Consider the following 24520-nt stretch of genomic DNA (forward strand, 5'->3'; position numbering starts at 1 on the left):
TTGCGTAATTCTTTTTTGGTTTGAAAGGAGCTACCTCCAAGTTGGTCCCATATTAATTGCAGGCTTTTTTTACCTAATATTACACTTAAGTCCTTCAATACATAATTGTATCCAGTGTACCATGTGTGGAACATGGTTATGTCAAAACGTATCCTATCGTAACCATGGCGATACTTAAAATGATGGAATCATAAATGAAGGCTGCTGCTTTGCTCTGCACATTTTTCGCGTCGTTGTCTGAAACAAATATACTACTTAAGTTCATAGTAGCTTTCGGCCAACGATTGCCTCACACCTTGGCCAGATTATCCGTTTACCTTAAGGGCCTAGTTTAATGACCTGGCATTGCCGTCCATTATTTATGTGAAGCGTTTTTGGCGCATAAGCGGTCGAGCTAAATCTCACATCGTCCAGATGGGGTTCCCGCCCCTTTAACTCTTTGAACGCCACGCCTATCGTGTGCGGCGCCTAATCGTGAACCTTGTCAGAATGCACGAAGGTTCATATTGGGCTGTAGCCGCGCGAGTCTGTTGACGTCTTTAGGGCCTTATCACACGCTCGCAGCGAGATCGTTACGCGCTCGCGGTGAGACCGTTACACGCTCGTGGCGAAACTCGTTGCGCGTTTGCCTCGCTTTCAACTCGCCAGTGCGACAAGAACCTTAACACATTCAGTGCCAGTGCGGGTTACGAGCGTAGCCGATAACACGGGAAAAACAGTATATAGCGAAAAGCGCCTACGACAGTGAACCTGCCTCGCATACGAGTTTCATTACATTGCGTCATTTGATCGGTCGGCTGAATTGATGTAACCTCAATGGTCCGCAATGTAACTGAGATCGTATACGAGTTCGCGCGCCGTCTAAATGAGCCCTGATGAAAACTCACCTGGTACGTAGGAGCGCATGGCCGCGTAGCCGGCGAGCGGCAGCTGCAGGCGGCACACGGCGCGGCCGCGGGGCGCGCGTACACGTGTGGAAGTCTCGGCTGAGAACAGCGCGCCTGAGCGCCATACGCGCTGCTGCTGGGCCACTGGGGAACTGAAATGGTAACCACAAATCACTTTTCCTACAGGTGCATCCACAGCGCAGTTCACTTTTGTGGGTCAACACGATGATATTAGGTATAGGTAACTTACCTATTTACTTACTGTTGCACAGTGTTGCTCCACAAAATTTAACTGAGGTACTACTTAATAGGTAGCCTTTCAACTTACTGGTTATATTCGAGTGTTAAATCCGGCTGCGGGTACAGTCCACGAGCAACGCATCTAACGTTCAACGTATTGTTGTCGCCCTCAGGCTGCACATCCAAAACAAACTCGCTCTCAGGGCCTGAAAACATTAATAATAATAAAATAGCCAATAAGTTCACAAAACGAAATGCTCGTAAACTACCGCCGTACCGTTACGACCATGAAACCTTCAAAAAAAGAGCACACTAACTAACTATTACGGCTCAGCTACCCAAAGAGGATCTTGGCCTCCGAAACGAGAGCACACCATTTTTCCCGATCCTGCGCCGTTTCCTGCCAAATATCGGCTTGAAGCTGACGCAGATCCGCTTCCACACTGTCTCCCCAGCGGTATCTGGGCCGACCTACCGGGCGGCCACCAGTCGGTCTTCCCAGGTACGCCCTCTTGGCAGCTCGGTCCTCTCCTATTCTCAATAGGTGCCCGAACCAGCGAAGTCTGTGGGATTTCGTTTCGCCGATAATATTGGGTCCGGCCACCAACTCCTCGATTTCGGTATTCCTCCTTATCCTCCAGGTGCCGTTGTCTCTCTTGATAGGAACAAAACACACCCATCTTAAAATACCGGCAACGCACTTACAACCCCTCTGGTGCTCGTTAGCCTCCTATACCAACCATTAAATAAAACTCTTCCGGTTTTCGTAGGATTTAATTGTAGGGATCCATTTACAAATAAGGTTTAATCTGGCTCGAAGGACCACGTCAAGTTTCGTTCCGTAGCTTTTCTGTCGGTGATAATGATTAAACCATCTCGACTACTTAGACCCCAAAGTAAATTTAATAGGTGATCCTATGATCTCAGAGCTGCCAACAATTGTGCATCATTTCAAAGAACCCTCATTTTGGTAATGTAGTAATTTTGGCGAAATATTAGCTATTCATGTAGCAACTTGCACTTATTTCAATGGTGTGGCAGATGAGAGTAATTATTAAGGGCTCATTTATATGATGCGAGAACTCGTATGCGAGTTTCATTATATTGCGGGTTTTGATCGGTCGGTTGAATTGGACGTAACCAACAGTCCGCAATGTAACTAAAATCGCATGCGAGTTCGCGCGCCGTCTAAATCAGCCTTAAGCCACATTTGCACACGTGCGACATCCAAAGAGTTGCTTATCTCATCTCACTATAAAGAGTCTACTGACTAAAGACCAGCATCGTGGTGGTCTGGCTCGCGTTGGCGCCCGTATCGTGTTGGATGCGGCACGTGTAGTCGCCGCTCAACTCCGGGGCCGCTTGTACGATGCGCAGCGGGCGACGCTCTCGGGAGCTTACATCTGTAGAATTAACAACATTTGTATAATTTGTGTTACTTACCAGAGTATCAATAGAAGCCATACTTATGCAGCTGTGTAATTTGTAAAATTTTAAAAACAACAGTCAAGGTATTAAACACGGTCAAAGTGCCATAACCTTATTGCCCATACATTAAGGTAGTGTATACATATTTTTGGGATTTTATCCGTGTCTATATATTTAATACCTGGACTGTTCCCCCAGCTTGTCTATAGAATAGAATATGCGTAAGCACAAACAAACGAGACAATACATAATACTTATGAAAGAAAACACAAAATAAGATTTAAGTGCCACGAAATGGCCTCATCTCAGCATGTTGCTGGGTTGCTGGTGACTTCCAGCTGGTGGCTATGGTCACTGAGTTGTTAATAAAGACTATAAAGTAGGTACCTAATACTTACTTGAAACTTTATAATCCAGATCCAACCGTCCCTCCAACGCGCCACTAACTTTAGGCGCCGACCCGGGTCTCCACTCATACACTTCGCTTCCATTGAACAGCCATTGCAGAGTAAACTTGTCGTCCAAGACAGAATAATGGCAGTCCAAGATGGCGGCGTTGCCAGCTTGCACCAGCTCTGGAACCACTAGTTTGTCTATGGCCACTGTGTTTAGCATGTCTGAAAAATGAAACAGTGGTGAGAATCACTTCTTATTTGAATGATTGTTCGTAAAGGCCTATTTATAAAAATAAAACAAAAAAATAATATCCAACTAGGAAACAAATCAAGTTAGGTATTTTATTCAAGATTTTAAGCCTAAACCATACTGATAAATCATACTGACTGTAACACTTACACAGTTGTTTAGACGTTATGTTAAATGCGAGTGGGAACACTAAGGTATACAGAACTTAAAAAATACATCCGCACATACATACACTGCTAAAATCATAGCGCTTCCTTTTGGTTTAGTCGGTTAAAATCAAAATATAATCGAGGATATAGTGAAAATGAAGTATGCAAGTAGGTATACTTACTCGCTACAAACAAAAATCCATTGGCAAAACTCCGCCCCATCTCACTGGCCACATTTAACAATTCACTTTTTAATTCAACAACAACAGATTTTTCGTTCACGTTCCTTCATTTGAAACTGAACCAATCTCTCTCGCATCCATTGGAATGCACGCGCGAAAGTGCAAGTTATCCGTACTAACAGTAACACTATATAGGTACTGACCACTTCTGAATCTTATGCACTTGCAAATAAGGTTCACGAATTGTGAGTTCACAGCGTGGACGAGTGGCTTTATGTATATCATCATTATCATCGCGTCGGCTGAACTCGCAAACCTCGTAAATAAAATCCAATTCAATTTAGGGATTTGCTACCTTAGGGGCTGTTCATAAATTACGTCATCTATTTTTGACGATTTTTGACACCCCCCCCCCCCCCCCTAAAATCATCCAAAAATCATGCTTCGAATGACCCCGTTTCCTCCTACGTCATGCTACCATCATCTGTAGCCAAAAATACCTAAAGTTGCAAACCTCTAACCGTCGAATTTTGTACACCATTTTTGAGTCAAGCGTAAATTAAAATGTACGTAGGTAGCTATTTAAATACAATTTTTATTAAAATCCATCGAGTAAAGTAAGACCCCCACAATAATAGGCAGCCCGTTTGGATTGCACTGGCAATAACACAAAACACAACGGCCTTTCTATGAGAAACGCTCACAACTTCCTACACCTAATAACAAATTAAAACGGGTTCATTCCTCTTGGGACTTTCCATACAAGTGTTTTCACTGCTCTCGTGTGTACGTATTACATTATAATTTATAGTTGTAGCCCACAGCGGCGCAGCAGGTTCTCGTATATTCGTGCAAAACCATGCTTAGCCGAATGCCGCAGTGGGCTGTCCAAATAATGAAAGATGCAATTTTACAATATGTTAGGTACCTATACGTGTATAGAGTTTAAGTAGGTACTAGTGATCTTTCTCATTCTTTCAAATAGCTGCGTTTCTCTTAGGGGCCGGCACATGCATTTATAAGAACGACTTTTGACACCGAAATATCAATTTATGAACCTGTATCTTAACTAAAGGAACAACGGAATAAAACATGCAATTTCACCTCAACTAAGATACGAGCTATCTCACTTATCACAAATAAACTACAATAATTAAAGCTATATACGTTTGGTTTCCATTTACATCACACTATGCTTAAATAAATATAATGGCACAATTATTTAGGTACTCGATCAAAATGGTGTTCGGTGTAAAATCACCTATCGGTTTGAGCCTCCTTTTAGCGGTTTCCGGTTGCTAAGTTTCAAAAATTGTGAAATTAGCAAATTAAAACATTTCGGAAATTTCTCACTTTTTTGCATGGGAATCGAAATTTTCTATTTCTATAATGAAAGTTTCGATTCCCAGCTTTTTGGAAAATTTCCGCAACTTGCACATATGTAGTTCAACTGCACATATGTAGGTAATAGAATACTTAGACCTAATCCCAAAAAAATGTACATATTGGCAATTTGAACAAAGCGGTCATATTGAAAAAATTTTCTGACATTTTAAGAACGCGATCTCTCCGAGTTCAATTTTGCATATTATTTGAAAGGCTACGACTATAAAGGAAGACAAATGTAGGTAATTGTGCCAATTCTACAAAATGCTGGCTAAAACATGAGCACAACGAATAGGAATCATCAACTGCGGTGACCGAGTGCCTTGTTAACCACCATCTAAAATATATAAAAATATTTCACTTCTTGCAATAATGCAAAAAATGCTGTTACATTTCTGGACGGGCCCAAACAAGTTTCGTTGTATGAAAACAAGATAGTTGCGTGACAAGTTAACATTCGTACTTTAGTACGTCCACACCGAGCAAATGCTATGTAACATTTCTCTGTTAGAGTGAGACAAACTGTCTTTGATCGTTTCTTGGCTCGATATTGACGCACCATTATAAATATATAGGTACAACCGGGAATTACACAGTAATTGGTTGTTAAGACAAAGAGTTTAAACAGTTTTGCAAGAGCAAACGGCTGTGAGAAAAAAAAGAAGTCTATCTTCGTACCGCCCAATGTACATTACAGTGGACTTTCTGTTCAATGGAATTTCAAACATTCATAAAACTCGGAAAGTTGTATATTTTTCGCCTCGTAAAATTTTGGAACAAATAGCTAGCTATTACTATCTCCCTCTAGCAAATGAACTGCCTCATGCTCTTACAGGGCTGCAAACAGGCCAATGAGTATTAGGTCTGAATAAGGTGCTTAATATCATGTAAATTAAATATATAACACAATAGAGAAAAAGCACTAGGCAAATTGTCCTAATCGCCATTTACATAATTTAATAGAAACATGGCTTCCTATTGACAAGATTTGTATGTTCGGGGCCTACCTGCGGTAACAAACTATCAGTCTCACACTTTGGGCACAATGTATTTAATATACTACTTATATCCCATAACTTTCGGTCTAGACCTTAGCACACCATACGTTAAAATGAGATGCACCATCAAAACCCACTGCGGCGCATGACTGAGCTACACACGTGTTTGAAACCATTTGGATTTCACATTTTCAAATGAACCCTTTTCAAGGCCGCACCAATAGGTATACACGGTTTTCCAAAAAAAAAAACAAATCATATTCCAATTAATTCGCTTCGAAGATTAATTTTGTCATCAAATTAATCTTCGAAGCGAATCCCCCGAATCATATTCCCCGAAATATATAATTTGTAGCTTAAATCGGACTGCTAAGGTTGAAATTCTATTGGCGCGTATGTGGTCGATGAATTGTATTGTGCCTGGAAAAGGGTCAGAAAGCCCATTTAACAATTTTATCGTTTATAAAAAATCTGCCATTTGAAAAATCGTGGGTTCAAACCTCGGTTGTGCTGTTCAGAGCACAGCCGTGCAATATATACGCTGCAGTAGGGTGCACCTTTGTGAACGAGTGTACTAGGTCGTCGAGAAACGAACTCTACTAGCTATGGATTAGGGCTACCATCTGTCCGATTTTTTGGGACTAATAATTTATAACTTTGTTGTTTGTGTAAAGGTTAAAGGCCTCTATAGACCCAGCATGAAATCGCATGCGATTTGAGATAATTGCCAGCTAAGTAAAGTAGGTTTTACGAGCTCAATTAATCCATCGATCAAATATCGCAATGTAACGCAAGTCGCATGCAATTTTCGGGAGGTTTATAGAGACCTTTAATTTCATTTGTGACATATATTTAAATTTTAAATTGGGTAGCCCCATCCTTCGCCTTATGGCCTCTACCTCGTAACGTATTAGGTAACATGTAACATTAAATTGTCTAATCTATAACACATAATTTATGTTTGTGTCGGCCCGTATAAAAAGGAACCTTAAGCGCTTTATTGTCAATGCTCCAATATTAATAGACCGGGACGTTAGCGCCAATGTCATTTTTATACGAATCTTCACTTTTTTCTTTACAAATAATCCTAATTTTTTGTCTACTTGTTCGTACATGAAACTTTATATTATATCAACTAGAAAACTTATCTATTGCATTATGTCAAAAAAGTACCGGGTATCTTTTTGACAAAGTAATATTTATGTCAATAAAATAAAATGAACACAATTATCAACATTGCGAATGTACAATGCTTTGGTATGTGCAATTATAAATATACGTACACCGTTTAACAATACACTAAACTTTAGACTGTACAACTTACATTAAAGACTTTACTAACTTAAGTATGTAATTAAACAAGAATATCGCTAAAAATAAAGTGCCCTTAAATAGTTTAGTATATATTAGACGGGTCCATACAGAACGAGCTGCCTCGTGAGGAAATTGCCGCCCGAGGCATTACGGTCGCGCGAGTGTGTTTGCTTCGCTCGAGGCACGTCTACACAGACCAAGCAGCTTCGCGCGGCAATTTCCTTGAATTTCGGAATTCTCGTTATTTGAAGACTATTTCTATAGCTGCCTATACGAAACATTAAAAAAACTTAAATTATCGCGAACCTTTAAGTATTAAATAGTTTTCTTAAATAAATTGCACGTTTTCACATAATCAGAGAGTAAAAATAACCTGTACTCTTGGAAGTCAAATGTACTTATTTTTTATTATTTAATTTCTCACCTACGTATGTAAAGTCATTATTAATATCAATACAAAAGGAACGATATAAATACTAGAAATATTGCAATAAGCCTCAAAATATGGTAAACCATTTTCGTCGGAATGTGGTAGCTTTCCTGTAGAAAAACTGTCCACATTAGACAGGCCTACACAGTACGAGCTGCCTTGCGAGGAATTTGCCGCGCGGTCTGTTGAGACTTGAGATTTGCCTCGCCCGAAGCAAACGCCTGCGCGGCTGAAGCCTCGGGCACCTCTTCTTCTTCACATTTTCAGACCTTCTTCGCGCGGCAATTTCCTCGCAAGGCAACTCGCTATTTGTGGACCCGCCTATTAACCAATTCTCAATTCATAACAAATCGAACTCTAATTTGGCAAACAACACTTACATTAGAGGGATGCCTCCATTTTTAAGGTCAACAACAAACTTCATACTCATGAATAACGATGTGCCGCTACAGTAATAATTTCCTGATTACGTTGTGTGTAGTAATATTCCTCGCTCAAGGTGATATTGAATACAATTTTTTTCCCAAAATATTTTTCAATTGCCACAGGATGGATCTCGGGGTAAAGGAAGACCTAAACGGAGATGGCGGGATGACCTAAGATACAGGGTGGCCAACTTAGAGGTATACAACTTTTTTTTGCCGCCATTTTATTTTGGCGGTAAATATGACAGTTAAATTAGTTTGTGTAGATACGGCAAATTTATTATGGAGCGTTTTACGACGGAACAACGTGTTTTAATCATTAAAAACAATAGAAACATTAAAAATAACGTTTCCCGGTCGATTAATTTCGAGAAACGGTGACATTGAGTGGCCCCCAAGATCGCCTGATTTAACAGCTCCTGACTTTTTTCTGTGGGGCTATCTAAAGGGACGTGTCTATGCTAATAGGCTAACGAACCTTCAGCAATTAAAACAAAATATTCGAAACACTGTCGCTGAGATAACGCCAGAAATGTGTGAAAAAGTGATGAAAAACGCGATGAAAAGGGTTCGCATCTGCCATGCTGCTAGAGGTGGACATTTGTCTGACATTATTTTCCATGTGTAATTGCTGACCCTACATATTATATTTAACAAGGAATACTTAATATTTTTTATGTTTTATAAATTAAAATTTCAAAAATAAAGTGTATACCTCTTATTTGGCCACCATATTGTACAGAGTGGCGAGAGTGTGCATTAGATAGGGCCAAATTGCGGGAAAGAGGCCTATACCCAGCATTGGGGCACTCATAAGAGTAAAAAGCCTAGAGCCCATAAAGGCTAGTTAAAAAAAAAGTATTTCAATTCAAAAGTTACCCTTACAATCCGAAATATGTGCATCTAATGCTGCAGTACTACGATATTTAATATCCACTTCCAAGAGGAAATTTCCAGTGGTAGTGGGAATTTCCCATAATTTTTGGGAATAATACTGGGCAAATCTCCCCTGTAATTGACTCGAATATTTTGGGTAAAATCGGTAAAAAAATCCAACAGCCCATCACTACTCATGACTCATGACTTCTACGGAAAGATCGCCTTTGGGAGCAGGGGGGATTAACCGTGAAAATTGAAATTAGTGGGTCTCCTCTCACTGTCACACGCTACTCTAATTTTGCAAGAGCGATAGAGATAGAGATTCAAAGTTTGAATTTAAATCGCGTAACAAATATTTGTTAAAACAGGGGAAAAATATTTTTGAGCGTAAAACGTAGACATTGTGCCACGATCGTATACTGTAATCAAAGATATTATATAAACATAGATAGGTTATACCCATACTTGAGGAGCACAAAAAATACTTCCATATTTATTTCTGTGCCTACGAAGAAATCTGTTATTTTTGATTAATGTTCTCATTCCATCCATCTTTCTCTCACTCGTTGTTAAACATAAGGTCGTCTCTTTCTCTTTCGGTGTGCGGGAGCTCGTTAGCACGTGCATATTTCTCGCTTGTCCAGCCGCGACTAAAGGCAACTTGTCCAATTTGTCACAAGTTAAGCGCTTCAATTTTGGAACGCCTATAACCTATTTTGAGTTATAAATCATTGACTGTAATGCATATTTGGTTAAATAAAGTAACTACTATAGCAGTTTGAGAAATCGTAGAATCGTCATTCTTTCTGCCAATACGTTTATATAAAAATATATGTAATTAGGTAAATGGCAAATTATTGTACCTACTCGACAATACTATATATGTATATTTTGGCAACACAGAGGTACTTGATTAATATTATGTATGTATTTGGCAAACTCTTATGGTCAAACCGGCAAGAGGGTAGGTACTTATGTACCTAGTATACCTATCTGAACAAATGCAATAATGTTCCGTTCATGACCTAGTCAATGGATATCACTACTTATAATTGATATATGCTATATGCTTCGATATCTGAGTCTCTTTTTGTTTGGAGTTTAAATTATTGTTTGTCAACTATCACACTTACGTTTAAATCAGTAGTGTGTGAACGACGTTATACACACCCGGATTAATAGTCTTTGCCACACTACATCTGAGCGAGAGCGGGACGCGCCATTGTGTGACGAAGCCTGTAGCTATAGTCAAGTGTACATCAGACACTGAATAAATATCTAGCCGAAACTTAGCTTAGGCTTGTCGGTGCCGCTGGGGCTGATGGAGTCGTGGCGCTTGCGCTGGCCGTCGTCCACGTCTCCCGCCGCCACGGACGTGAGCGCCACGGTCTTGTCGAAGTCGATGGTGGTGTAGCCCACGCTCGGCGCCGGCGCCGCGCCGCGCTCCACGCTGCCCTGCGACACCAGCCTCCCTCGCCCCTGAGAAGCACACGACGCGCTACTCTCGTTTCTCGAACTGTTGTAGGACTGACTCTCCGGTGACGCGAACTCCCGGGGCCTCACCTCCTTGTTCCCGTCTATATCTAGCACTGCGTAATTCACTTCTAGCTCCTCAACCGGGGATAATGATGGAAAGGTATCAGATTCGGAGAACTTTTGACTATGCTCCGTGGTCGGAGCGTTGAAACGCAGCATTTTCGAGTTTTTATCGCCGAGGGCTAAGTTGGCGTAAGAGTTCGCCTCGGATTTGTTGCCGGGTAAAAAATTGCAGTATTCCGCCTGTTTAGGGGTTAGCGGCGTCGAGGGCGGTCCTTCGTTCTTATTAGCGTCCGGGACGTCGCAAGGGACTAAATTCATGTATAATCTGGCGGTTTCTTGTTGTTCTATGCTGAGCTGCGCGTAATGCTCACTACTACTGCTGAAAGTTGGTGACAGCGGCGTCACTTGCTCCGCTTCAGGATTATTATCGTTTAAATATCTGCTCTCAAGGAACCGCGTCTCATCTTCGATATCTCTCATAGTATTAATGACGCTCTCCTGACGCAAAGTGTTCCTTAGTATCGCGAGATCTCTGTTCAAGTCGTTGCTGTAAACGTGTCGCACTTCCGCCGTCGCCTCGGCTTGGTTGTTGTTGTGTTCTCTCTTAAAGTCCCTGACTTGGTAGACGTTAGTGACATGGTTGGTGCTCGCTTGCGTACGGGGGTAAAGCGGCATGACTTCTAAGATGTCGACGCTAGATGGGGATCTGGGTGATTGCGTAACGCTGCTAGGTATTGTGGGGGCAACTGCGGGTGGTACGTGCGTGTTGTCTATGCTGTTGTCTATCGAGGAGCGGTGGACGACGCTGGCCTGGAGCGTCTGGCGCGCCGGCGCGGGCGAGCCGGCCAGCCGGGTCACGGGGTACGGCACGGAGTCGTGGATCACGTTCCGCAGTTGTATGTGCTGCTGTAGTGTCCGGAATAGCAGTGACGCTCTGCGACATTTAAATCCGTATATACCCTCGCCTGTCTCACATCTTCTTCCTGTAAACAAAAAGGCACAGTTAAAGTCTTAAGAAATATAAATAACACATACGAATTTGTATGATTCCATGTACATATGTATATTTTCTAAATCAAATTTCTATTACACCTTATGTGTATAATAGGGATGTTGACATGAATCGCGAATATATAACATGTTATGTTTTTACCATAGCAGGGAATATTAGAATGCGGAAAATCATATTTTGCAAGTGTAAATATGCGTAATAAATTAATTAAAAATAATCAAAAGTATTTAAAATAATGCCCAGTATCACGTGACTGCAAACGCCAATCGGAGCGCGTGACGTAATCACAGTGGAATCACCAAAGACAAGTTATAAAACCTGCCTAAGTGTCTACAGATTATCGTACCGAAACGCGATCTTGGTGCAGTGCGGCGCACGAATCGATAGTGTGTAAGGTGGTGCGTTAAGGACGCAGCTATAAGTTAGAGCGAGAAAGAAGGTCGCTGTCCGATGCGGTAGTGTGTTAACGCTTTAAAAAAAAATGTCAGTTGCCATATAAAGAATTTTAAAAAATGACTGACAGCAGTTTGTTTAAAACGCCGTTACGTCATCAAGGTCACGTGACAGTTTGGAGCGTTTAGGCGCGAAATTTAAACACGAAACTTATTATACATGTTTTTTTATTCAAAATTAATGAATATATTTTTTTAATATTTTTTTCTGTAATTATTACGTGTCTATCTACAAAATGAAACCAGTTCCAAAAAATTGTCAACATCCCTATTGCATGAATTCTATAGTAATTTAAATTGTATTTTTTTCCCTTATTTTCTCGTAATGCAGGTTAATTATAAGATGTAATTATTATTGAAAAGATGTGTCCTGCCGAGTTTGTTGCCGGTCCCATATTGGGATACCCTCCTCCAATTGAGGGGGGATTTAAATCTTCTCGGGGCAGAGGTGTAGGGTTGGAGCCGGTCTACCTAGCTTTATTTGACGTTCATAAGCGCATTGTAATTATGCCTACTTGAGTAAACTATCTTTTATCTTTATCTTATCTTTATCATCTTGAGGAGTATGGACCTACACTACAATATAAAGTTTTATGACATGACAATAAAAGTGTGATGATGATGAATCAGAATTGAAGAATTAATCATAAGAATGCTCCAGTTACAGAACAGTTAGCCAACATCCTCTTTATCAATGTTAATAAAATTATGACAAGCACAGACAATATGTATTTGATATAAAAAATAATTTACAACTGGAATGTAATGGTTTTTCTTAGATAGAATATAAAAGTATAACTAAGTCATAGTAATCACTAGGGAAATTGAAAATTGTGTAGGTATTTTACGAAAAAACCATTTTAGATATTCTGCCCCACTATGCATATTGTTACATCAGCTGGAGAAACAAACTAGCAACATGATGCACATTAACACATTCACTACCAGGAGCTCGTGAACTTTGCTCAGATGCCGGACAACCCGCTGGGCGGGTTGTTTTATACGCAGCTATAGACGACCCGTTTCTGGGGTAGTGCGCCGTTTTTTGTCTGGTATTGAATGTGTTAATGCTTGTGAACAAGATTTTGAGAACAAATATTATAGTTTGTATACTGGTGGAGCAATATCAAGATACATAGATCATGAAGAATAAAATAAATAAATTAATAATTGGATCAGACGCAGACAGAGTTTTAGGTAAGATAGTTAAGTTGTAAGATAAGTAAGGAAAAGATCTTTGATTTAAAAATAGATTTTATTTACTACCTAATTATATTTTAACCATAAAGTCCATATAATAAGCATTATACAGTATTGGACAGTTTGTTTTTAATAATTACTTTATTATGTCTGTGTTAAGGTATAAAACCCAATCGCATAAAAAAATCAGACTATCAGAAACATGTGACAAATTAACCTGTTTAAATTGATTAAATTTTATGTTATGGGTTGAACTTTTTTTTTGTAATTCTGTCCACTCATCAAGGAGACAACAGTAACCAAGTTATTTATGTGGTCTAGAATAGCCATTCTCAAAGTGTGAAGCCTCTGTGGGGGCTCTGCGAGAAAAAGCCAAAACAAATAAATAACCAGCTCTCCTATATTTCTGGTCCACAGTTAATTTGCCAAACAATTTTTTTTCAGGCTCTGTCAAATATTTTGCTTTCCAAAAGGGTTCCATCACAAAACAAGTTTGAGAACCGCTGGTCTAGAAGTCTATATAACAGTCCCTAGAATGAGACTTTGATGAATAAAATTTTGGTGTTAAAAGAAAATGTAATGACAGTAAAATTTATTAATATATACTATTACATAAGACACACACAATGAAGTTGGTTAAAAAATATACTCAACTGGCAAGTAAATAATAAAATAAATTTGTAGCACCAAGTCAATAAGAATTTCTCTTATAAGATTTTCAATTTATTTCTTAATAGAAAGCTGACCAATGTTCATCTAAGAATTATTATTTTATTTAGATTTCGTACCTGATTCAAAACTAAATATTTCTCCTTCAAATCCATATCTTCGAAGAGAGTGCAGAGGCCAAACAGTGGAGTCCCTCCCTTCCCTGTACAGAATAATATCCGTGTCGGTTATCTCCAGCTGCCCCGAACACAGGTCCAGTCCGTTCTCGTCTATGTTTACCACCCGAAATACGTTTGGATGCAACTCTGAAACTTCCTTCTTACTGTGTAAGCACCCCATCGCGCTTCTTGACGAAATTAACATATATCAATCTATAAAAACCTCCGCTCTCAATCTCGTAACGAACATTAATCTCATTCTGATTAAATACCAATGCAATTGCGTCGAAATAGATTAGGGAACCAATAAAAGTAAATAAAATTATATTTTTGCTCAAGCCCCATCCCTATCGCCATCGAGTTGACACTTTGATTAGACATGACATTGACACTCTCCACTAGTTCAGAAATTGGCCAAGTGGATTTCTGTCTCTTGACTCGATCTTGACGAAACCTTTTTCCAATAAATTATAGAAATTTGATTAAAATAATCTGCGTAAGCATTTATATTTTATAACGATGGTACGGTATGTAATGTACAACATCAAATTATTCGTTCGATTAATTAGTGCAATGTTCCTCGCGTGCTAGTAAATACAGCAAGTAAAGTTGCAAACTACTTGCTCCGTGTGGAAGTACCATTAGCTCTCTGCCTGTCATACTGTTTTGACAGCTGTCAGCTGTTTCCTATATAAAGAATTTTCATGGAACTCGATAATATAAACAGAAACACTTTTTAATAAAATTTTAAAAAACAATTACGGCTCAAAATGTGCTGCTTTAATTCAGACTAATATTATTTGTGTTTCTTTTATTCTGTATAATTCCTACCAGCTCCCATATGTATAAGCTTGACCCTATTGTTAAATATTTTTAAGCTCTTTGTTTAATGGTTAATAAACATGTCGTGCCAAGTGGAATTATTTGCCGATTGTGGAGATATTTCTAGCTTAGGACGTGCTCTCTTCATACCAGAGAAGGAAGGTAGTAAGGAACCATTATAAAAAATATATGAGTAAAAAGAGAATCGTAAAATATAACATATGTTTTATTTTTAAGATACCAGTTGGCTGTCTCAATGCACCGTTTCGCTGTCACCGTGCGGTAACTTGCTGGGCGTGGGCTACCGCAACCGCCTGTGCCTGCTTACTTCTCAGTGGATCCGCTCAACGGATCGGAACAGCTACCTGATATCATGGAGTGGCACAATGCCTGCAAATATAACGTCCATGTTGGCTCTCTCTATTTGTCCGTCGCAACATTCGTCCCAGGTATTTTTATGGCTGTTCTAAGTTAAAATTTTATCTACTTCCTAGACTTCCTATTTCTGTTGTGTTGTGTCATCTGTTCAAATCTATTGTTTTGAGTTTATTTGTGCCCATTAGCTATAATGCTATTAAAGTTTGTTGATAATAAAATTATTCATATTCAAGTTCTTGACAATGGAATGTACCACCGGTTAACTACTTCTAGCTAGGCAATAGGCTATTGTAAATATAACACTATTATCCACAGCAATACAGAAAAATAAATGACAATAATATACACTAAATATAAAGAGTAAAAAAAATCTTTTTCCAGAATGGACCCGACTGGTTCTGCATCATCATAGGCTTCAACAACGGCAGTGTTGGTTTCTACACCAACACGGGACACCAGTTGTCCCTGGAGAAGCTTGATGAGACCCCAGTCACGAAGATATCCTGCCACACCGGCTCATATGGGACACTGCCTGATGACATACATGTGCTGTTCTCAACATGTGTGTGTATCTTGACCGGGGCGAGTTTGTTCCAGCTGCTGAGAAATGCGAAAGCACAACTTGCTAAAGGTAAGCATGCTAATTCTGCATCTAACACATTAAACTGATGATTTTAGACCTTATTTGTTAGCAATAAGTTTTACAATTGGTCTGATGTTGCATACATTCAATCCTTAATACTTAAACCTAGTACACATATCCTGCTTACTGTCCTGTAAGAGCAGGTGCAGGTGGCAACTATCAGCTAGAGTGAGAAAATAATCTAATGTATGTATTATCAATCTTGTAGATAACAGGAGTTTCAGGACAGTACAGGGTAGTTTCATAAACTAGGGTAACATTGCGAAACAGTTTTTTTTCTATTATACAATCTTAATTATTGTGGACAGCCTTGCTGATTTTCATCTGTTTACCCAATTGTAATAAAGTAACTTTAATAAAACTGACCCTTTTATTCTAAAATGATTAAAATTACCTTATTAGCTTATGTTATGATATCTACAAGCACAAATTAATTTACTATCACATACCTATTTTATACATCAATTACTAAAAAGCATAAAGGTGTAAATCAAATTTGCTGAATTATAATAATGATAATACTTATCCCAATGTCTCCTTTCATGCTTAAAAAACCTAACTGCCTGCACCTAACACAATTTTGTAACCATTATAGTTCAAGCTGGCATTCAGGAAACTTATTCAGTTGACAACAGAGGCCTGGGCGTGAGGAAGTGGAGCTTCACCGAGCAGGAGCAGATCCACGATGCAGCGGTGGTGGGGCTGGAGCTGAAGAACTCGTATGACCATCTCCTGGCGGCCTCTACCTATGGGGGATATGATACATGGTAATTAATTATTTGTTTTATTGGCGAAATTACCTAGTTACATGGTTGGTTGGTTTCAATTCTATAAAAAAATACCTAAAAGAAAAATCTCCAAAATCATATGTAAATTGTAACTATGACTCGTAACTATGACGTTTTCATCTGGTATTCCAACAAAAATTGGAAGATTCAAATTCCCTTAACTCTTGTAAAACGTACTCGGGTTCTTAGCCGTTTGATGTGAATGGTAAATTATCTATTCTATTATTCAGGTACCGGTCCATCCCGCCGATGAACACGCTGATCCTCGGCGCGGGCACGCGGCCGTTCGTCGGGTTCCACTACGCGTTGGAAGGGGGCACCGCGCCGCCGCTGCAAGACGTAGCGCGCGCGGTTGCGCATAAGATAAAATCTGCGTTGCCGTGAGTTTAAACTGAACCTTGCTGCTAATAGTTTTAAGTTGAATTTGGAAATATTCTACTACGCGTTGGAAGAGGGCACTATACTGCCGCTTTAATCCGTAGCGCGCGGAGTTGCGCATAAGATAAAATCTGCGCTGCCGTTTGCCGTGAGTTTAAACTGAACCTTGTTGCTTATAGTTTAAGGTTGAATTTAAAAGTATTATACTACGCGTTGAAAGGTCCACTAAGACCTGCGTTGCTTTTTGTTCCTGGGGGAATTTGATGGAATTTTTGTTCTACGGGAACTTTGAATTCTTAAGTTCGCAAAAAGGAAAATAGTATAATACCTATTTAAAATAAAAAACCTGTAATTTAAATTCACGAAAGTAAACCTGAAATATTGCAGCGCTATTTGCGTTAAGTTATACGTAGGAAGCTCAATAAGGCTTGTGTTGGGGGTAATAGTACTAGAGTGTAATATGTAGATAGATATAGATAAATACTTAAATACATAGAACATATCCATAGCTCAGGAACAAATACAGGTATGTGATGAACACAAATAAATGCCCTTCCCAGGAATTAAGCCCGGGACCTCCTGCTTAGTACGCAGGGTCACTACCGACTACGCAGGCAAGGGGGCTATTAGATAGATAAGATAGATAGATAGATAGATAAAGCATTTATTGTCACAACAGGGATTTTAAATTACAATTTTTTTACACACTTAAGCTATACTTAACCTAGACAGTATATGTATAAATAAGCTCAAATTACGTTCTATGTGACAATTGGACAGTCTCAGCTAATGTGCTGGAAGCCCCGCCTTTTATTGCGTGGTTTCAGCGCTGGTTTTCAGCCTGCCCGAAATTGAGGCGGTGACACAAGGCGACTGCTAAGTACTAACTACTAACTTATACTATATTAATTACTATATTGTATTTATTTATAGGATTAAAAATGACTTAACCGAAACAAAAGTAAAGAGCAAATTTAGCTAAAAAGAGTGAATAATAAGTAGGTAATAATAATTAGATATGTGTTGTGTTTCACAGCGGCTGGCTGGGCGGCGGCGGCGGCGGCTCGGAGCCCGCGGCGGCGGAGCGGGCCGCGGCGCGTGCGGAGCCGTTGTCGCTGCGCGCCGGCCTCCGGGACATCTCGCGCGCCGGGACTTCCGTCGTGGTAAGCCTCCTTTATCCCCAACTATTCTTTTATTTTTCTATAGAAAAATACACCCTACGGTTGAATGACGGTTGAGTGTCACCGGGCGATGCATGGGCCAGAATCGAGGAATCCTATCTACTTATGGGTATGTTTCGATTGAAATAATGAATCGGGCGTTACTTTGCGGAATGCGGGATCCATATTAACTCTTTGAACGCTACGCCTGTCGTGTGCGTCGCGTCATAATGAACCTTGTTGCAAGGCACGAAGGTTGATATTGGGCTGTAACCGCGCGCGTCAATTGACGTCGTTGGCGGTCAAAGGGTTAATGATCACAACAATATACTCATCATCATCATCTTCCTCGCGTTGTCCCGGCATTTTGCCACGGCTCATGGGAGCCTGGGGTCCGCTTGGCAACTAATCCCAGTAATCGGCGTGGGCACTAGTTTTACGAAAGCGACTGCCATCTGACCTTCCAACCCAGAGGGTAAACTAGGCCCGTATTGGGATTAGTCCGGTTTCCTCGCGATGTTTTCCTTCACCGAAAAGCGACTGGTAAATATCAAATGATATACTATGCTACTCAATTTATCTTTTTTTTTTCTTGTTGATATCAGGTGTCGCCGGACCGGCGGCTGGCCGCGGTGTCGGACGGGCTGGGCCGCGTGGGCGTGCTGGACGTGGCGCGCGGCCACCTCGTGCGCCTTTTCAAGGGCCACAGGGACGCGCAGTGCGCCTTCCTCCAGGTAACATCTGGGGCCGATTGCATAACAACTTATCCACTCTCTTATACTTGGTCAACCAGATCTTGACAGTAGAAAAAGGCGGCAAATTTGAAAAATGTAGGCGCGAAGGGATATCGTCCCATAGAAAATTTTTACTGACAAGATTTGGTTGACCAGCTATAATAATATTAGCGGAAGTCTCTTTTCCGTTCCTTAGATTAGAAAGAGACTTCCGCTATTTATTTAATCGTATGGCTACAAAGTTTGGTCGCTTACTAACAAAATATTTGTGGAAATATAGGTAACAAGGACTATAATCTAATATACTACTTCACCCAGTGGGCTGCGTTCACATCAGGGAAGAGCAAGTCTAGGGAATATCCAGTGTATTTCCTCTTTGGACAGTCATAAATAATATGTTTTATGGACTGCACAGGACAGCTAATATTATTAGTTACAAGTTGTTATGCAATCGGCCCCTGGGTATTCTTAAAAGCTTGTAACTTGTAATAAGCGGATGTCACTTTTTCACAGCTTTTGTTAGAAAGGGACTTCCACTTGTATTACAAGTTACAAGCATTTGAGAAACAGGCCCCTGGTTGTGTCAGGTAGCGGAGCGGATTTCTTGCGTACGTCAGCAATGAAGGTTTTATAGTGTATGTAATAGTCCATTTTACCTATATACAGTCCATCCATACTGTACTTATATAAAATGAAATATTGTTTCTAATGCAAACTGCTGAACGAAGCTTTTATTTTCTTAATTTGTAGCAAAATAGTCCAGGTTACTTAAGCATTAACAATTTCTGCTGTTGCAGGTTTTCGAACAAGACAGTAAAAAGCCACAGCTCTCGGTTATCAAAGAAGTTCGTCGAGCAACATTCCTGATCATCTACAACCCCAAAAAGGGCTTGATCGACATCCGGCTCATGCAGAGAGGCAACCGGGTTGCCGTCTTCACCGCCACCAAAAACGGACAACTCCTCTACAATACTTGTGGACTTGTAGGCGCGGAGAAAAGTTACACTCACAAGAAACTCAACCTGCCAGAGTTCCAATGCGTCCTTATAGACCCTGACGGCAAACTCAAGAAGTTCACAATACCTTTCTTTTACGCTCTTGAGGGAGAACACTCCGACCGCTCGAAGGACCTGCACATACTACGCGACCTGCGCGATTTCGTCAAGAAAAACCTAACCACAGTAGAAAATTACGAGAACGATATCATCGAGAAAGCGGAGAAACTAAAAACGGTAGAGCTGCAGAAACACTGCTTGGAAATGTTCGTCCGAAATTATGAAATTCCGCCGAAAATTGTTATCTCCTGCCTAACTTTGTTTTGGGAGAATATTGAGAAGTTGGAGAAATTGACGGAGCAGGAAGAAAAAATAAAGCGGTTTTTCGCTAACCTCGCTTTACTGACGCTGTTCTACAGGAACATAAACAACGACAACACAGACGACATGACGGAATTAATGATCAAAATTTATTCATATTTAAAAATTGATTGCATGGAGGAGCTTAGTGTAGATGAGAAACAAGCGAACGACGGCCCAGATTTCCACCTACTAGAAGATGACAATTGCATTTTGGAAAGATTGCTAATTCTTTCCCAAGAAAATGGGTACAAGGAACACCACCCGAGAGTGAAATTTGCGGAAAGCAAAAGTCACAAGTACAAAGAGCTCGTATCTTGTTTCCTCGTGGAAGACAGCTCCGGGTATCTCTCTTTGAAACCAGAATTACCGCAGGAAAAAATCAATACATTAGCTGCCGATGTTTTCAAATCTATATTTGAAATCAAAGATATCGCGAAGTTGAGCGACTTTCTCAAAAAAAGCGTTATCGATCCGAAAGATATAGTTAAACTTGTTATTATGCATTTAATGAACATGTCACTAGAAGAAATAAGTTTAGATTTGATAGAAAAACTTATAACTGTTTTGTATTACGCCAGCAAGGCGACCGAGGAGGCGACGAAAATTTCATACAACGAGATATCCCCTTGGTGGCAAAGCATTCGCGATCTACTCGTAGACATGTCCTGTCCATTAAGGAGCATGATCGTGGCCATGGCCTGCAAGTCTGTGGGCAAGATATACGAAATCAAGTGTTCAGAAGGCGAGGAGGAGGCTTGGGAGTCGCTCACTTCAGAGGACGCGAAATGGGGCATGTTGATCGGAAAACTCGAAGACATATCCCTGCTGACCATCATTCTCATGTTCAAAGACACGTTCGACGGGAACGCTCTTCCTAAGCTACAGTTTGACGATATAAGCATAAATCTGAAGTATATTTATAGCAGAGGAAAGGGGTCGGTTACCGAGCTGATAGCTAAATGGTTGTGCAGCATGGGGGTCGTTCCAGAGGCGGTAGTAGCCAATGAGCTGATGGAAAACCGCGCGAGTTCGTACGAGGATGAATCTGACGATGATAGCGCCTCCTACCCCTTCATAGAGAACAACCGAGTGCACGTCGATAATAACCCGAAAATTTTCAAATGGCTCTCGCTTCTGCGCCAACAGTTCCCGCTCAGCACATCAGCTAATTATATCCTCTCGAACATGTGCTGGGAATACGCTATGGCGTGGCAGAAGGACATGCAACAGACGGACAAACTTAGCGTCGTCATCGACTGCTTGAGGAACATATCAGATACACATCTACGGTTAGGTCTCTTCGCCATCATATGGTCCACATACATACGACATATCTTCGAAGCGTCATGTAAATTGGTCAACAAAGTTGGTAAAATGCCGAAGGAACCCCTATGCTTACAAGACGTCGGATTCGGGAACACGGTGATGGTGAAATTCCTCGAAACGACTACCAGATATTTGGACGATTTTCTAAAGTGTTCGAAATTGCCTATGGATCGAGAGAAGCGCGAGATACAATTTGAGAAAATTTGGGATGAAAGCAACCCGTCTTTAATGGAAGTCGCACAAGATACGAAACGAGTTAACGGTGACATTTTAAGTTTAAACTATCAGATATCTTGCACAATTTACTATCAGTGTCACTTCAATGTAAAGTCGTCGAAACCTTTGGATACGTTGTACGATATTGATTACCAGTACATATTCGAGGCGCTCACAGGGAGCGTTGTGAGCAGAGACATCAGTATGAGAGGATCAGAGAAGTTGCAGAACCCGCGGATGAAGTTCGTGACGAAGCTGGTCCGCGCGGCTGTAGAGACTGTGACGGCGAGTGACGACCGGGGAGGGTACAACAGCGCCGAGTGCGAGGAGTGGATGGAAAGGGTGGCCGTGCTGGCAGAGCTGTGGACCATCGATGGCGACTTCTTGAAGCGACAACAGGTTAGTCTGTACTTTTAGAGCTGATTAGACTTTGTTAACATTCCGTTGTTGTATATCCCTTAGAGAATGGGGTTCGGGTTAATGGAATTACATTATACAGATACAGAGAAATCATAAATCTCCAGAGAATGAATCCACTTGATAGCTTCGTCGCTCAGTTTTATCATGTCTTCCGGGGGGCCTCCAGTATATCGAATAGATGGACACTTGGAAAATATGTCGGAGTTCGGATTATAAACCCACATATCTTTGGCTGAACCAAACAAATATTTTTGTCTCTGTAGGAGGGACATGACACTATTTTCTGAAAGTTTTCTCTTACTCCAGGTGGTCGGGTTCTACCATTTGGGCTACGACACGCTGGCGGTGGAAGCGATAACGCGGCTGCGCTCGCCGGAGCCGGCGCTGGCGCCGCTGCTGGCCATCAGCGTGCAGCGCCTCAAGCGCTCCCTCGAGCACTCGCGCGACCAGCCCGAGTGGATCGTGTGCGTGCCGCCGCATCTCTACAAGCGGCTGCAGAACACCGTACGTATACATATCGTACACCTGGGGCCCGTTTCTCAAAAGCTTGTGACTTGTAATACAAGCGGATGTCACTTTTGACAGCTTTTGTTAGAAAGGGACTTCCGCTTGTGTTACAAGTTACAAGCTTTTGAGAAACGGGCCCCAGGATTACGCAATCAGCATGAGATCCATGCGTTTTGGAGCTGAAGGGTTTGCCGCCTCGCCGTACATTGAGCGCAGGATTGATCGATGGTGTGAGGGTAAAGTGGGTAAAAGGAAACTCCTCACCGATTCCTCGGTGGGCCGTATGCAGAGTTTATTCGTAGTTAAGTGCTTCAGCCCTTCTCTTCCCACCCTTTGGGATCACTGATCCCGAAGGGTGGGTTCATTGAGCACATCGCTTTAGTATTTTGAATGTCTTCGCCCGCTTAGATGCTTGCCTTCTGGACAAAGCTATCGCGTTGCAGTGAGACAGGTGCAAGTTTATCGAAGCTTCGAAAGCCTTTAAGCAAAGTCATCAAAACCTTTACTCTTACTACGGCGTAATTGAATCCTAATATAACTCCTCTTGTTGTCAGGTTCTTGACTCGTCTATACCAGCGCATCCGTGCTTGGCAACAACAATCATTGTGCTGCAGACTATCCTTATTCAATTAGAGAAGAAGACCAAAGAGGGGACAACCGATTTGCAAAATATCAAACTGGCTCAATTGATCATTGAGAGTTGCCAAGTTTTAATCAGAAAGAAACTGTAATGAAATAAAAATGTTGTATATGAATTTATGAATGCTTGCTTGGCTTATAGTAAAGGCCCCAGTACACAATGGGCCATCGCCGGCCACTACAAGGGACGCATTTATGCGTTAGAGGGAGCAAGTGATATTGCTATCTCATTCTACCGCATGGCTGCGTCCCTTGGAGTGGCCGGCGATGGCCCATTGTGTACTGGGGCCTTAAGTTAGCTGTACACATTTTATTTTGTATTTAAGCTAAGGATCAATATGAAGTATAATATATCAACCGTTTATTAAATACAGTCTTTCATTCTTACATTTTACTAAACAGGGAAAGGAAATAAGAATCGAGAAGAAGATGATAACGAGATGCAGGTTTTGCAAACCGTTGTTTTTTTATATCGTTGCACTTTTTTAGATCATAATATGGTTGTTAAAAAATATGAATAGAAATGTTAAGGCCTTTCTCTGGTAGTTCATTGATCAAAACCTGATTTCTTGATTTTCGCACGATGGATAAAATAAAATCCCGGGCACGCACAGCCGTCTCACTTACGCTGAGTGAGAGAAGAAGTCTTGAATATATCCAGCTAGAGCATATCAGCAGTATTAGAATATTTCATATTTGCATTATTTCTCTCCTTTACTTGCTCCAATTACAGGCGCCGGGTGCACCAAGCACTAAGCGATTGTTGGATTGGGTTCGACCGTGTGTCAACGTTTTTACATAGACCACTTTTTTCTACCTGGCAATAAAAGAGCGAGCTGTCAGTGAAATGAGTTTTTTTTTTTTGGCGGGAACTCAAACAAGGAACTTTGAAATTTTTCGCTCCAAGTTTTAAAATTCTTAAATAATTGTGTAAATAAGTTAAATTTGTATATATTAGTGTTGATTCTGTACATAACTTTTCTGCAGATAGTTTTTAGCAATGACTGGTAACGGGGGGGGGCGGGGATAACCCGCCCACCTCTCACAAGCGCTCCAAAGGCGGTGGCGATGGTCTCCAGGACGATGGCGGCGGCGGTGAGCGGTCTAATGAACAATACTTACCGTATTTTAAACCTAATTATAAAAGACTATTTCCGG

General features: G+C 40.9%; 3 protein-coding genes across 4 annotated transcripts; 1 reads left to right on the forward strand and 2 right to left on the reverse strand.

The window, feature by feature from the left end:
• Positions 1 to 861: 861 nt before the first annotated feature.
• Positions 862 to 3577, reverse strand: LOC134651175 (uncharacterized). Its single transcript, XM_063506255.1, has 5 exons — positions 3532 to 3577; positions 2954 to 3172; positions 2399 to 2530; positions 1216 to 1333; positions 862 to 1039 (listed from the first exon to the last, which is right to left on the reverse strand). The coding sequence occupies exons 1-5, from the start codon at positions 3569 to 3571 to the stop codon at positions 862 to 864; spliced, it is 687 nt and encodes a 228-aa protein (XP_063362325.1). The 5' UTR covers positions 3572 to 3577.
• A 6635-nt stretch (positions 3578 to 10212) lies between these two features.
• LOC134651010 (uncharacterized) lies at positions 10213 to 14375 on the reverse strand. The gene is made up of 2 exons (XM_063505983.1): positions 13955 to 14375; positions 10213 to 11485 (listed from the first exon to the last, which is right to left on the reverse strand). The coding sequence occupies exons 1-2, from the start codon at positions 14196 to 14198 to the stop codon at positions 10242 to 10244; spliced, it is 1488 nt and encodes a 495-aa protein (XP_063362053.1). The 5' UTR covers positions 14199 to 14375; the 3' UTR covers positions 10213 to 10241.
• Positions 14376 to 14723: 348 nt separating this feature from the next.
• LOC134651264 (rab3 GTPase-activating protein non-catalytic subunit) lies at positions 14724 to 23465 on the forward strand. Of its 2 annotated transcripts, none has more exons than XM_063506338.1 (10): positions 14724 to 14977; positions 15053 to 15264; positions 15575 to 15824; positions 16462 to 16603; positions 16855 to 17004; positions 18039 to 18165; positions 18768 to 18896; positions 19694 to 22195; positions 22523 to 22720; positions 23278 to 23465. In XM_063506338.1, the coding sequence occupies exons 1-10, from the start codon at positions 14896 to 14898 to the stop codon at positions 23452 to 23454; spliced, it is 3969 nt and encodes a 1322-aa protein (XP_063362408.1). In that variant the 5' UTR covers positions 14724 to 14895; the 3' UTR covers positions 23455 to 23465. The 2 variants fall into 2 exon arrangements, with proteins under 2 accessions (XP_063362408.1, XP_063362405.1); XM_063506335.1 differs by having other exon boundaries at positions 14725 to 14977; positions 16432 to 16603.
• The last annotated feature ends 1055 nt before the right edge of the window (positions 23466 to 24520 follow it).

This window comes from Cydia amplana, chromosome 1 (genome assembly GCF_948474715.1).
Source record: "Cydia amplana chromosome 1, ilCydAmpl1.1, whole genome shotgun sequence".
Classification (NCBI taxonomy): Eukaryota; Metazoa; Arthropoda; class Insecta; order Lepidoptera; family Tortricidae; genus Cydia; species Cydia amplana.